Source organism: Manacus candei, unplaced genomic scaffold (assembly GCF_025592945.1).
Source record: "Manacus candei isolate 608988 ecotype Guabito, Panama unplaced genomic scaffold, ASM2559294v1 h1tg000037l, whole genome shotgun sequence".
In the NCBI taxonomy this organism is placed as follows: Eukaryota; Metazoa; Chordata; class Aves; order Passeriformes; family Pipridae; genus Manacus; species Manacus candei.
Genome location: NW_026138085.1, coordinates 90,269 through 103,559, shown reverse-complemented (window position 1 = coordinate 103,559; position 13,291 = coordinate 90,269). Strand labels below are relative to the sequence as shown.

The 13,291-nt window shown below is 43.7% G+C and overlaps 1 protein-coding gene across 1 annotated transcript; it reads right to left on the bottom strand.

Moving 5' to 3' along the window:
• Positions 1-277: 277 nt before the first annotated feature.
• NPM1 (nucleophosmin 1) lies at positions 278-12,955 on the bottom strand. Its single transcript, XM_051793818.1, has 11 exons — positions 12,809-12,955; positions 12,090-12,169; positions 9,145-9,264; positions 8,271-8,364; positions 7,433-7,536; positions 6,835-6,896; positions 6,304-6,358; positions 5,089-5,178; positions 3,588-3,689; positions 1,611-1,685; positions 278-634 (listed from the first exon to the last, which is right to left on the bottom strand). The coding sequence occupies exons 1-11, from the start codon at positions 12,870-12,872 to the stop codon at positions 596-598; spliced, it is 885 nt and encodes a 294-aa protein (XP_051649778.1). The 5' UTR covers positions 12,873-12,955; the 3' UTR covers positions 278-595.
• Positions 12,956-13,291: the final 336 nt, after the last annotated feature.

Sequence of the window (13,291 nt, the reverse complement as noted above, 5' to 3'; positions counted from 1 at the left end):
TGGTTTAGGCAATTACATAATTAGTGGTCACTTTCAGACAAGAATAAAGCCCCGCTTACCACTTAGTCTTCTCACCAATCAGCTGTTCAGCAGCTGCAAAGCTCACGGAACTGGAGTTCAGTTGTTTTGAAAGTTAACACAAATGAGACTAGCTGATGTGTACTTGATGGAGAAAAGTAGCTAAAATACTTAAAGGTAAATTCCTAGGAGAACTTTAAAGCCTCATCTCTGAGTTCAATATGCAAGCTACCCCCAATCCATAAAAAAGAAACAATAGTACTTTATTAAAATACTAAATTTTATTCTTTTTCCACATACATTTAGTCTCCCCACCATTTCCATTTGTCTGACCACCACCACCACCATGCCTTATCAAAACATTCCATACATACTTAAAATGAAGCTGAGGGTGGAGTCCCGTCTTTAAAAACTAAACAGGCATTTTGGACAACACATTCTTGGCAAGGTAATCTGGATGACATTTATCAGACACAGGAGGGAAAGCTCTTTCAGCATTTGTAAAAAGAACAGCCAAATAATGGTTACAGAAGTAAGACTGCAGATTTTAATGAACTGTTTAAACTGTTTTCTTTTCTTACAGAGTCTGTCTCCACTGCCAGAGAGCTTGAATGACCTGGAAGTGTACACAAAAAGTTAGAAATTGGAATCCATTATTCAACTTATTTTCAGTTTACTATCCACTTATTCCATAAAATATTGATATTAAATTTTATAACAAAAAATGCATTTCTTTCAGAGAAAATCAAGTTGAAAGCATGACATTAGGTCCTTCTGCTAGAAGGTTGTTATTCACACTAAGTCACAATAGTAAGAATTCAGTGAAGGTGAGTGAGAGGATGGGTGTGGACCAACTAGGTAAATATTGGCTGAACTCTGCCTACCCTGGCTAATGTCAGAGCAGCTCCAGCAGCTGAGGAGAACTTCTTTTCAACATTCTTTCAAGAATCTATCAATTTGTCCATCAGACAAGTTTACTCTGAACCACCAGGGGAATCAGGAAAGCATAAGGAATTCTGTCACTGGATAAAAGTTAACTTACAGGAATTCTGATAGGGAAATCTAAGACACATTTTAACCGAGTCTGTGTTAGGTAATAACTAATTCAGAAACTTGCTTCCTGATATCACCATCTAGCTTGCCCTCTTTCAAGAGCTCAGTTCATTCTGGGACAAAATGTAGCAAGAACGCCACAATCTCCATCACAAAACAGCTCCCCCCTCCCAGACACCCTCCCCAACCAAGGGCTGAACAGCAGACTGGCCTAGGTGGCCAAATTCAGCAGTAAGGAAAACCACAGCTCATTTCCTTAGCCAGTATGGTGCCAAAAGGAAAATTCTGTGGGTTTAGTATGCAAGAGATAATTTACCAACCATATAAAAGCTGGAAAAATGTAATAAAATATTAGCTTTCCTATCTTAGCCAACTAAACCCTTAAAAACCATTCCCGTTTATGTAATTTGAAGTATTGTTTGTGGTTTGTAACCCTTTGAAACAGTCCAAAGCTTGTAAAGATTAAGAAGTGGAAAAGAACCTTTAAGTCAGGTTATAAAAGTTTTTGGACTTTATCAAGCTCCAATAAATTCAGTTACCTTCTGGTCCTCCGTCCTGAAGCAATTCTTAACGTAGTTGGCAAATTTGGGTTCCAGCTTAGGCAGGATAGTACCCTATTTTGAAAAAAAGGCAAGCTTTAGTGTATGCAGGTCATTTAATGATTCCAATAAATAACCTATGTAGCTGAAACCCTTTGCAACACATGTGGAATTTTACTGAGCCCACCTTGCAACTTCCCACAGCAATCTGCTTTAAACCATTTTAAAATTTTCTTCTCTACAATATCCAGGGCATTTCTCACAGGAGTGAGTGGTTATGCACTAAAACTGCTGTCCAAGACTCTTGCTCGTGCTCCAGAGCATAACAGCAAGCAGTCACCACTTCAAATAATGCTGTTTGCAGTCAGATAGAGCTGTTAACTTGCTGGTTGTCAGCTGAAGTGCTGTGGAACCTGGGAATGCACACACCCCCTGCCTTATTCAGGGATGCTCTAGCACCATCTTGGAAAACATTAATTTAATCTGCCTGCTACAGTAGCACCATACACAGCATTTCCCAGCAAAAACACTCTTCAGCAATAGTGTATTTTTAAGCTCCTTTTGCCAATCCTCTGCTCTGCTCCCCTCCACAGCGACACGTCTCCCGGGACCAGCTCAGCCATTGGTGCTTACGCTGCAGAAACACCCCTGCCCGTGGTTCCTCTGTCACAGAACACCACCCCAGTGTCCAGGTTAGTGTGACCCACTGGGATGGTACCACCCACCCCATCAGATCACAATCCAGGGAGGTGCATTCCCACGCTCAGCACAACCTGTCATTGCTCACTCTGCACCCACTCTGAATTGGAACACTTTTAGCCTTGTTTTGCATTCCTGGGACAAAGCAGCCTCAAAACACTAATGATCTAAGCAGAAGATAATCCTAATTCTTTAGGTGACTTTGTCTGCCACTATAAGGGGTCAAGAAGTTTATCAATCTTAAATAAAAAACCCAACAAATAGAATTCTTCATAGCACCATTATCAGCCAAAAGTAAGTCTCCAATGAAGAATCTGGTTCAGTCACAAGTGAGCATATGATTTCTAAGCACACTTCTTGCCAGCAGAGCAAAACCAGACATCAGGCCCTCAGTACCATGTATTCTAGGCACAGGTGTACTCAGAATACACCCCCAGCTGGCACAATCTCTGCAGCCAAGGAAATAAAACATGGATTGCATGCACAAATTTAAATATTCTTATGTCCTATTATAACTTTTTTATACAGACTGAGCTAAATCAAACCACTTTTAAACTTGGCTAAGGGGGAAAAGAATTGCTATTACTTGCTACACTTTTACCCAACCAGCCTGTAACTCAGTTTCCTTTTTAGACTTAAATAGCAGCTAAGAAAAATACTCATATGTGTGACTATGAAGTCCTAGTCAAAGCTGGTAACAACCAAAAGCCAAATGACTGCCCTGTTGCCTTCAAAAAGGTGAAACAACCATTGAGGGGAGACCCAATTAATCTCATATCCCTTCAGAAAGCAAACACTTTCAGGTCTTCCATGACATTATCTGATATGACAAGCTATCTCCCTCTTCTGAAAGTTACTGAGGCTTACAGGCATCTAGATAGCTAAGGTGGATATTGCTTCAAGACCAAGCCATTCCCAGCATGTGAAGAACTCACTCTGCCTTACTCTAGTAACCTAAAATGTGTACACTAGTACACATATAGAATAAAGATCGTTGAAGGTTTGTTATAGGTTTTTTCAAATTTTAACTGAGACAGTTCACTAAGAAAGACCAAACTACTAATCAGCACCACGAGAGGCATCCAGAAACAAAGTGGTTTTGTTTCTCCTGAGTACAGAGGCTTCTTTTTGTCCCAAATGTGTATTTGTTTCTCTGAGTTTAAACATCAACACCCTCTGATAACAGCCATCAATGACATATAACCATTTCTTAAAAACATCCAATTCTTCTGATCTGTGGAAGCATAGAAGAGAAACCTCGAGTTTCCAAAAACTCACCTTATCTACAGATGCTTGCATTTTCGCTTTAATCTCCTCTAATGACAGAGGGACTTTTGGTGTTTTTGGAGTTAGAGTTTTATCCTTCTTGGAATCTGGAGTCTGAAAATTATTAATTTTATTAGCAACTTGCACATAAAGCTACTTAGTGTATAAGACCAAGATTTATAAAAGAAGCATATATTAGAACCTACTGTGGATTTTATATGGAATGGAAAAACTAGCTAGCACATACATATTCCATACGGTTTTCAAAAAGTCATGAAAGCTAAATCTGTGCTTCCAACACATTCCTCAGAAACAAGAAAAAGTACAGTATTCAAGTTTGGAGCTAACATTTTATGTTTCTGAGCAGGTGCCTCCACAGCTCTTTTTCTCAACAGATAAGGTCATGCTTTAAAAGGCACATCTGTACTGCTTCTGAGATGCTCTCCTGCCATCCAGCCCATGTTCATTTCTGTATGAACACCAAAAAATGTGGCAGTTTGAGCCACATTAGAAATCCAAAATCCAATTTCCAGGCCTCTCTCTCTTCGGTCCGTCTCCAATTTCGCCTGGGATTCCTTTCCCTGGCTCCAAGTTGTTTTATCAGCAGCCCATCTACTTGGTTCTGCTTTAATGCTGAGCCTCTAAAATCCACCCCCCCACCAGCCTCAATGCAGTGTGTGGGGGGGAGGAAGCCCCCTAGCCTTGGCCACAGGCAGTTTGGTCCAGTTATACACTGTCCCAAGTGTCCTGCAGCTGCAGGGGAGGGGAAGAGGGCCTGGCCTCCTCCCTCTTACCTCAGGTGCTGTGAATCTCTTCCTTCACAGCACACACTCCAAATGCTGACTCTAACTCTGGCCTAGGCAGGGTTGGGGGGGCGCAGGGCTCCCTCCCCCCCGGAGGGGGAGTGAAGGAGCCCAGCCACCCCCTGGCCTTCTCCACCTACACGCAGCAGACACCACAGCAAAACTCCCAACAGCTCCCAGTGCCGTGTATATATGATTTTTCAGCAGAAACAAACAACATGGACAGTGACTGGCTCTCCAGGGAACACTGCCCTGGCACCTGGCATCACATGTGAATACACGCAGCAAGGAAAAGCTGCATAAAGCAGCAGGACACAATTACAAAGCACTGAACAAGAAAACTGTCCGTTCTGAGACAGATCAGTTCAGTGAGAGCCACTCAGCAGCAGCAGCCTCCAGATGTACTCCAGTGGGAATATGCTTGGCAGCCACCCTCTTGCACAAGGTGCTAGCAAAGAGATTCTGAATTTCAAACCGAGGGATCACCAATATTCCCAAGGGACAGCACGTCTGATTTCAAACCTTGGTTGTTGTAGTCATGTATTGATCACTGAAGGGTTTCACAGGAGAACAGTATCCTCAACATGCTTCGTATTAAGATTCAAACACCTAACTTAAAGGCTAGTATGTTATTTGAAATTACCATTAGGCAAGAAAACTAGCTTCCACACTAGAATAAACCTTTGGTTTACTCATCTGTTTTCACTCACTTTTGATTTAGATGCTGGTGTGGACGGCTTAGAGTCTTTTCCATTTTGCTTTGCTTTCTGCATACTTTTTCCTGAAACCTCACGGACTGGCTGTAAAGCAAGCACACAAGTTCATTTGTCAAATGAACTGCACGTAGATGCTAAGATCATTAAAATAATACTCAAGATTTTGTGACAAATTCATATACTACTTAACCTCAAAAAACTATTCTCACTATCCAGGAAACATGGTCAACATCCATCATTTAAGCAAAAAAGCATATTACAGGAACCCAAATGAAAACCTGTTAGTGCAGCACAATACGTAACATACATTCTATTATGATACTATACAACTACGTGAGATCCTCACTTTATATTCCTTATATATTACACCTTTCCTTGCATATTACTATGCAGTCTTCGGGGGCAGATATTGCTTTAACTATTATTTCTTGTTTGGCATTCCATACAGAAACATCATCTGACATGTGCATGGGACATGATACCACATGCACATTTAGGAATTGGGAGTCTTATACTCCTATGTAAATCAAGGGACCATTTTGTTCAGCCACACTAGACTGGGTTAGATGGCAGGAATCTGCAGTTCAGATTGTCTTTACCAGGCCTTAATCCACTGTGCACTATCACCTATGGAAATTCATTAGGACAGAGCAGCACACAGTGAATTAAAACACTAAATATTCGTTTCCAAACAGTACATATGAACATAAAACTTCAAGCCTAAGCACACAAGAAAAAGAAACTGCCTCCCCTTGTCCCTCTGCAGCTGCCCTGCTGTGTGTTTGTTCCACCAGCAGATGGCCCTCGAGGGCTGACAGAACTGCACTCACGTTTATATCCTTCTGTATTTGAAGGACTAATAAGTCCTTTCCACAGCCTGCAGGACTAACAAGGGCAAACCACAATCCACTGTGACCAGGATTTGCTGCCCAACAGCCATACAGGCCCCCTACCAGTCTGACAACTGCATGTGTGTACTGTTAACCCCCCAGTAACCCCTCTGCAGCCAAGGAAATAAAACATGGATTGCATGCACATTCATATTTAAACATTCTTATGTCCTATTACAATTTCTTTACACAGACTGAGCTAAATCAAATGCATCCCCCATTTGCACATGCCAGACAGCTGTGCTTAAACTCACTGATTTAAGGGACTACCTGCCCAATTACTGTTGTATCACAGTGTGTCTATGTATATGCCACTTACTTTCTTCACTGGTGGTTTAATTTCTTCCTCATCATCCTCTAAGTCATCCTCATCACTACAATTAGAAAGGAGGTCACTCACCAAAACTCAAGATTCACGTCAGGAAATAATCTTCCCCTTCCCTCCCAGTAAAATGTTTTCCTCACAAAGGAAGTAATCTTCCCAGCTCTACCTTATACCTTGTTTTCACACATGGCAAGCAAGGTGTCAGAGCAAGCACTACCTTTAAAGCAGTTAAATGAACTTCCTTCTGCCTTAATACTGAAGGCAAGTATCTTAGGGACTTCCACTACTAATAAAGAAATTCTAGCTTTATTACAAATTAACAAATAACAGGAAGCTAAGTTTTATAACCCAGTATGACACATTTGAATAACACTAATTTAGACTGCATTGTGGAGATAAATGAGGCAATTCTGCTTTTTCCCTAGCCAAGATAAAAAACAGTTTGCTCACAGTTATGCCATACAATTCATATTCTGAAAGTTGACCCTGTATTTCAAAATACATTATCAAAACAAGAATACATACTCATCATCATCATCCTCATCTTCATCATCATCCTCATCATCTTCTGATAATTTTGGTTTTTTCTTTAAAAACAAAAAAGTATGCTAAGCGTTTAATACCATTTTACACCAGTAAAGAGCAACTGTCATCCAAAAAATTTCACAGCATAATTACAATACTCTCTTCCATCAATTTAGCTAAAACTCAGGAGGTTACAGCTGCCAAGTCCAAAACTACTGATAAATTTACAGCACGCTCTGAGCACATGAACCTTTCATCTACAGGAAAGAGTTTCAATCAGCATTTCAACCCCTGCAGTAAACTGATGTTTATACCAGAATCTGCACACACTCAGTTCACAGAGAGAATTCAGAGTATTTACTGCAGTGGACAAAGTTTCCACAAAAGTAGCCATTGCATTTTGTGCCTCCAACAAAGCTTTGGGAACTATCTGCACTTAAATACAATCCTGTAACTTGTCAAGATGCAAATACAAAATAATCCTTTCCCACATATTAAGTGAATCATAGCAAGCCATCTAAGTGCATACTTCTAGAGGCAGCATTAATACCAAACCAAAAGAAAATGCTTCTAACAAGGTGACTGCAAGTCCATATACCTGTGGTGTTTTAGCTCCTCCTCCACTTGCTGGTCTCTTCGTTGAAGCGTTCACAATTTTTGCATCATCTTCTTCCTCATCTGATTCTGGTTCTTCTTCTAATGCTGAAAAAGTGAAGGCAGCACGTAAAAAAACTCACCTTATTTAATAATGGGTAAAGCAAGACTAGTAGTAAGAAACAAAGAGAAGAAGAGCGCATCACCCACCACCGAATGGGCTTGGTCTTACTGAGGTGAATTGATGGGAAGCTCCTACCAGTGACCAAACCACTGAGATCAGAAACTTTTCCAGCTGACTGCATGCAGGTACTACTACACTGAAACCAAAAGTAGGCAAACAACCATTCATACACACTAGTTTTAACACCCCTCACAGATAAGAGGCCAAAAAAAGTTAAGAGTAACATTTTCTCCATTCCTCAGGAGATACATTTTAAAACTTCTAGAGAAAGATGAGTTTCAAAGACAATCCTACAAAGGAGAAGGCTAGTCCTGGCTTAGTTTAGTTCAAACTCAGAACTATTTCATGGGCAGTCTTCTCACACTCAGCTGAGAACAGAAGGCCTACTGTAGGACGCTTTCAAGGGCAGAAACTAGAACTCCAATTGCAATGCTGACAAATGCCCCCTACCCATACAAGGCACATGGCAAGAAAAGGCATGCAAGCATTTCAATGAACTGCTTTGTCCTACAGCCACCTCATGCCTCCAGGGACTGTGACAAAGATTCAGGGGGTCAGTAACAGAAAAAGGCACTGCTTGAGACACCAGTTACACACCCCTGTAAGTTCTGTTGGGGCTGCTAGGTGCAAAGCCCCATGAGTACCCAGCCATACGTACCCACGAGGTGCTGCCCGCTGACATAAACAGGCCCTGAACCGCATTTCAACCTCAGCACCACGGGCGGTGTGATCTCAAAGCCCCCTAACGAAACCTGGAGGAAAAAAGGTTTTTATTTAGTCAAATCTTCTGGGCAAAGTATAGTCAACAGACAGTCCACTCAAATGAAAACAAGAACTCTGTAGACAATATGACTAACACAGTTACTCCAAGTTCCCACCTGACAGAATATTCCAGAAGTGCTAAGAGTCAAATCAGGGTCAATAAGCTACCAGCAGTGTTTACTATATTTAATTTATCCTATCCACCTAAGCCAGACCAATCCACACTCGTTTTACTTCCCTTGGTAACAATGCCAATTTGAACATTATCCATCCCACCTGCCCACAGCACAGGGCACTTCTACTTGTACATCATCAGCAACACTGAATCAAACTACATTCCAGATGGCAGAAATGACAAGAAGAGTGCCCTTAAATCAAGAAACAGCAGCAGTCATCTTCAGAATCTCTTAAGAGCTTGGGACATGCAGAAAAGCTAATTATTCTCATCCCACGCTCAAAGAAAGCAACACAGGCTACAGATGCATCTGCCTGCATATACATCTGTATACATTTAGATAACATGCATAATTACTAACACTTTTTAAAAAATGCATAATTTGAGCAAGTGTATTACCTCCAGATGAGTAAAGTAACTCTACGAGGCACAAAAAGTACTTTCGTATTTACTACACATCAAAACTGACATTTGTCTTAGCACACTTATCACTGCTCATTTTCACTAAAATTCAGTTGACCCAAGCCCATTTTTATCTACTTTTTGTCACCCAAGACCAAATTCCCAGTAGATTTTCCCACATTCCTGCACTTACCGTAGGCTGCACTGACATTTTCAGGGATGCCAGCACTACTTTAGTAGGGTTGCCTTCATAGTCCAGTGCTTCTGCTTCTACAACGTGTAATTCGTCTTTGGCTCCAGCACCTAAAGTAACCTGTAAAGTCAAGAACAGGGCAGTCTGAGCATCTGCTTAAATATCTTTAAGTCTTTTAACTCCATTCGCTATTCTGCATCAATTAATGCTGAAGTCTTTATTTCTGACTGCTAATGATTCCATCAAACTCCATCCCAAGCCAATATCCCTCTTTCCCCACAACACTGGCACTTCCAAGGTGCAACTCTAGGCATGTGTTTTGAAAGCGAAATCAGGCCTTTTGCTACTGGATCACTGCACTGAAATGGGTCGGTGACAAGTTCAGTCAGCCCTGAAGCTGGTCCAAGGAAAGAACTAAAAACACATGCCAAGAGGAAAGCTAAAAACTACCTCTTTCACAGGATCACAGTCTATATTCTTCCCCTTCCCGCCCTCTTTCATCTGCCAATGGCTTCCCTTTGTCACACTGCACTTTTTGTTTACTTGCCATTCACTGAGGAGTCAAGTAACAACGGCTCAGTTCAGTACTGTCATTTATGCACATGCCTTTTGCTTTATTTCACCATGGACTGAGAGCTGCTGTCCCAGGGCATTTCAAAACTCGAGTGCCTGGATTCCTTACCCTGAGTATGAGTCTGGTACTTCCTGAAGTTTCAAAACTCATAGCTGCAGGGAGGCAAATGTGTGACATGCATCTGTCAGGCCTGAAATTCCAGTTCACTGAACCTCTGCCCTTTGAGTCAGGACTACATGCAGAAGATGTAAAAACCAAGATTCCTTTGAAGTACTACAGTTACTCCTGGGACCAGTGCACAAGGCTCTGTGCTTCCTTTCCCACTGCCCATACAAAGAAAGCCTTCCACCCTCCACAAAAGATGTGGGTGTAAACACTTCAGGCAGAGGCACACAAAGTTTCCATTCTCCAGAGCTTTAAGGAGGTTACAATGGTCCAGACTAGATGTATCAGACTGAAGGCAGAGAAACAATACTGGATTTACTACTCCATGCACATTTTGTTACTGCTAATTTAAAGAGGTGAAATTGCTGCTCTGATCTCACCTCTTGACAGGTTGGCAAAAACACCGAATTTATCAGCTGGTGAGACAAATTCTGGAGCATGCCCTTCACCCCCAGTTACTGCTGTCATTTGCACCAGTTCAAGTAATACTACAGCACTTACCATTCACGTATTTCCTGAGTGTTTGGCAAACATCCATTCACTTGCTTTAATTTCTACACTGAAAGAATGCACTGACTAAACAGGTAATGAAGCAATGACCATTCCTTTCCATTCTTATCTGGTTTTTGTAAGACATTTACAGAAACTCTCATGTCAATTTAAACCTCTACATACATTAATAGTCTTGTACTTTTATCCTTTTTCTGCCCATCTTTCTGTACCTCATGCCCAAGTCCATCACTACATTTGTATCTTAATGGGCACTGTCAGCCTTTACACCATCAGGCTTGCACCAGGTGCACGATCAGTCACCAGGTATTTGCTACCTTCACACCTTATCAAGCCCTTCCTCAGCTCACCAAGGAATTTTCTGTTTGTAGCCATGTCCAAGACCTTCCAAGTCTCTTAAATATTTCCAGTTTGCCACTCGATATTTTAACACCCATTTCTCCTGTTAGTATTAACTCTTACCTTTCAAAAGACAGATTTAGCTTCCCCCCGCCTCCACAACCCTAACAACAAAGTAGTGCTGTGGATCCAACCTACTTTATCCCCCTCATTGTCCTGAAAATCAGAAGAGATGCTACAGGTAATTAAAAAAAAAAAAAAGGATCTTTGGGTAAAGCTATACAAGTCAAATATTACTCAGTGACTAATTCCATCTGCGTGACAAACGTTCAGATACAAGACTTTTGTGTATGGACTTGTCCTGTACATACTTTACTGTCATATACTTCCACCAAAAGAAATTGTACTTAAGAACAAATTACTCATTGTCAAGTCCAGGCTGTAATTTTCATAATATACAAGGACTGAAGACACGTGACTCACACCACCAGAAGTGCTTTAAATAACGCTATATTTGGAGAGCATTATTATGCAAGTCACCTGTAGAAAGCAATTCTGCTGCAGGAATTAGTCCACAATTATAAGACTCTTGTTTCATCATCAAAACACCTCTTTGTATTCAAATAAACACAGCAACAAACAATAGCGATGCTACAACTCTAATTCCTTTTCCATGAAGCTGAGACACATTGATGTTCTCCTACCCAAAACCAACATGGTCAGCCCAGAACAAAGGCCTTGAAATACTGTGCCTGGCTTGTGTGGCACCACAAAGATCTAAGGACACTTCCAAGAAATCATGTACAGATCCCATTCCCAGGATCAGCGAGGAGTCTGTGAGATGAATTATCTGAAGAGAAGATGTGCCTTCCTCAGAGGGCAAACCAAGGACAGTAAATCAAAACATAAACCCTTCTTCCTCTCATTCAGACTTACTTATTATCTGCTTCTGGGCAAGAAAAAGAACTGGAATTATGTTTGGGAACATACTGAAAAGCTTTTCAAAACAAAGTTACTAATGAAGTCTAAGAAAGTGTGCCTGTGTATGATTCCTATAAATTTGTCCTTGCCCCTGTGCTCCTGTAGCACCTGCACTATTGTATTAGAGATGCCTGAGTGCATATTTTGGCATTTAATTATATTTACTATATACTGATTAACCTACTGTGAAAAGCAATGAAACACCACTGGATGCACTTTTTTCGATACAGCAAATATTAAAAGTGACACTTTACTCCCACTAAGAGGTTATTTTTAACAGATTTGCCTAAAAACACTTACCACTAAAAGAATAAAGCTCTAGGGGAAAAAAGATACACAAAAAACTCACCCCCTGTTAAGACAAAACAATACTTGCCGTTCTCAGAGACAACTGGTGCTCATTTTCTTCATCATCTACTTTGAACTGATACTCCTTATCTGCTTTAAGTTCACAACCTGCGAAAAGACAATTTAAGTATAAGCCTCCTGTTTTATTTAATAAGCAAGTATTTGGTAATCATTTATTTTAACCTTGCTGCTTTTCTAAACTTGCACCGAGCATTAGCGGCACTCTGGGCTCGCAGGCGGGGAACACGTGGGATGGGGAAAACCCCAGGCGAGCCCGCGGCCTGGTGCCGAGCACGCAACTCCCGCGTGGCCCGTTCCAGCCCATCCGCTGTGAGACCACTCCCGCCCAGCGTCCCCCGCGCTGTCCGGGCCGGTGCCACCTCCACAAGGGCCCGGCGGGGCGGCCGGGCCTGCGGGGCAGCCCCACGCTCGGCCCCGTCGCGCTCCACGTGCTCCGCCTCCCGCCGCGCTGCCATGTGCTCCGCGGGCGCGCCGCGTCCTTAGGAACGGGCGGGAGTCACCGGGAACAAAGCGGGAACAACGCGGGCACAAAGCGGAACGGGCCGCGCCACGTGCGGGCTCCGCACCACGTGCGGCGCGCGCGGGAACGGCCCGGCCGGACCCTCCCACCCCACCCACCACCATGAGGGGCCGCGCTCGGCCCGCACAGGCCGCGGTCACATGCGGGCCCTGCCCGGCCTCGGGGCCTGCGGGGACGGCGGGGCCCGGGCGCGCGGGGCACGTTACCGAAGAGAAAGGTCTGCGGGCGCAGGGGCCCCATGCTCTCCATATCCATGGCACTGTCCTCCATGGCGGGCGGGCGGGCGCAGCGGGCGGAAGATATCAGCAGCAGCGCGAGCCGACACGCATTAAAGGAAGCCGCACCCCCGCCCCCGCGCTGATATAGCCCGCGAGCTCTCGCGAGACCCGCGAGTCGGCCACGCCCCCGGCTCCCTCCCCGCACCGCCCCTGCGCACGCGCGGAGGGGGGTCGCGCGCGCGGGGTTGGCCCGGCCGGCGGGGGACGCCGAGGGGGCGGAGCCTGAGGGGCGAGCGGTGTGAGGGACGGGGGGGTCAGAGATGGGGGTCGGAGATGGAGGCCCGAGGGACGGACCGATCTGCCGAACCCTGCCGGCGTCGTTCCCGCTCGGGGCCCGGCCACGGAGCCTCCCCAGGGGCTGAAGGACCGAGGGGCTCCCTCGCGACACGCGGCGCAGAGCGGGGGGCGCGT

Bases quoted from the DNA above. Each gene is read 5' to 3' on its own strand.
- NPM1 (XM_051793818.1), bottom strand. From the start codon at position 12,872: ATGGAGGACAGTGCCATGGATATGGAGAGCATGGGGCCCCTGCGCCCG. The intron at 9,265-12,089 runs GCAAGTATTGTT...TTGACTTTACAG, and splicing joins ACCAGTTGTCTCTGAGAACG to GTTACTTTAGGTGCTGGAGC. The intron at 3,690-5,088 runs GTGAGTGAAAAC...AATAATTTTCAG, and splicing joins CACCAGCATCTAAATCAAAA to ACTCCAGATTCCAAGAAGGA.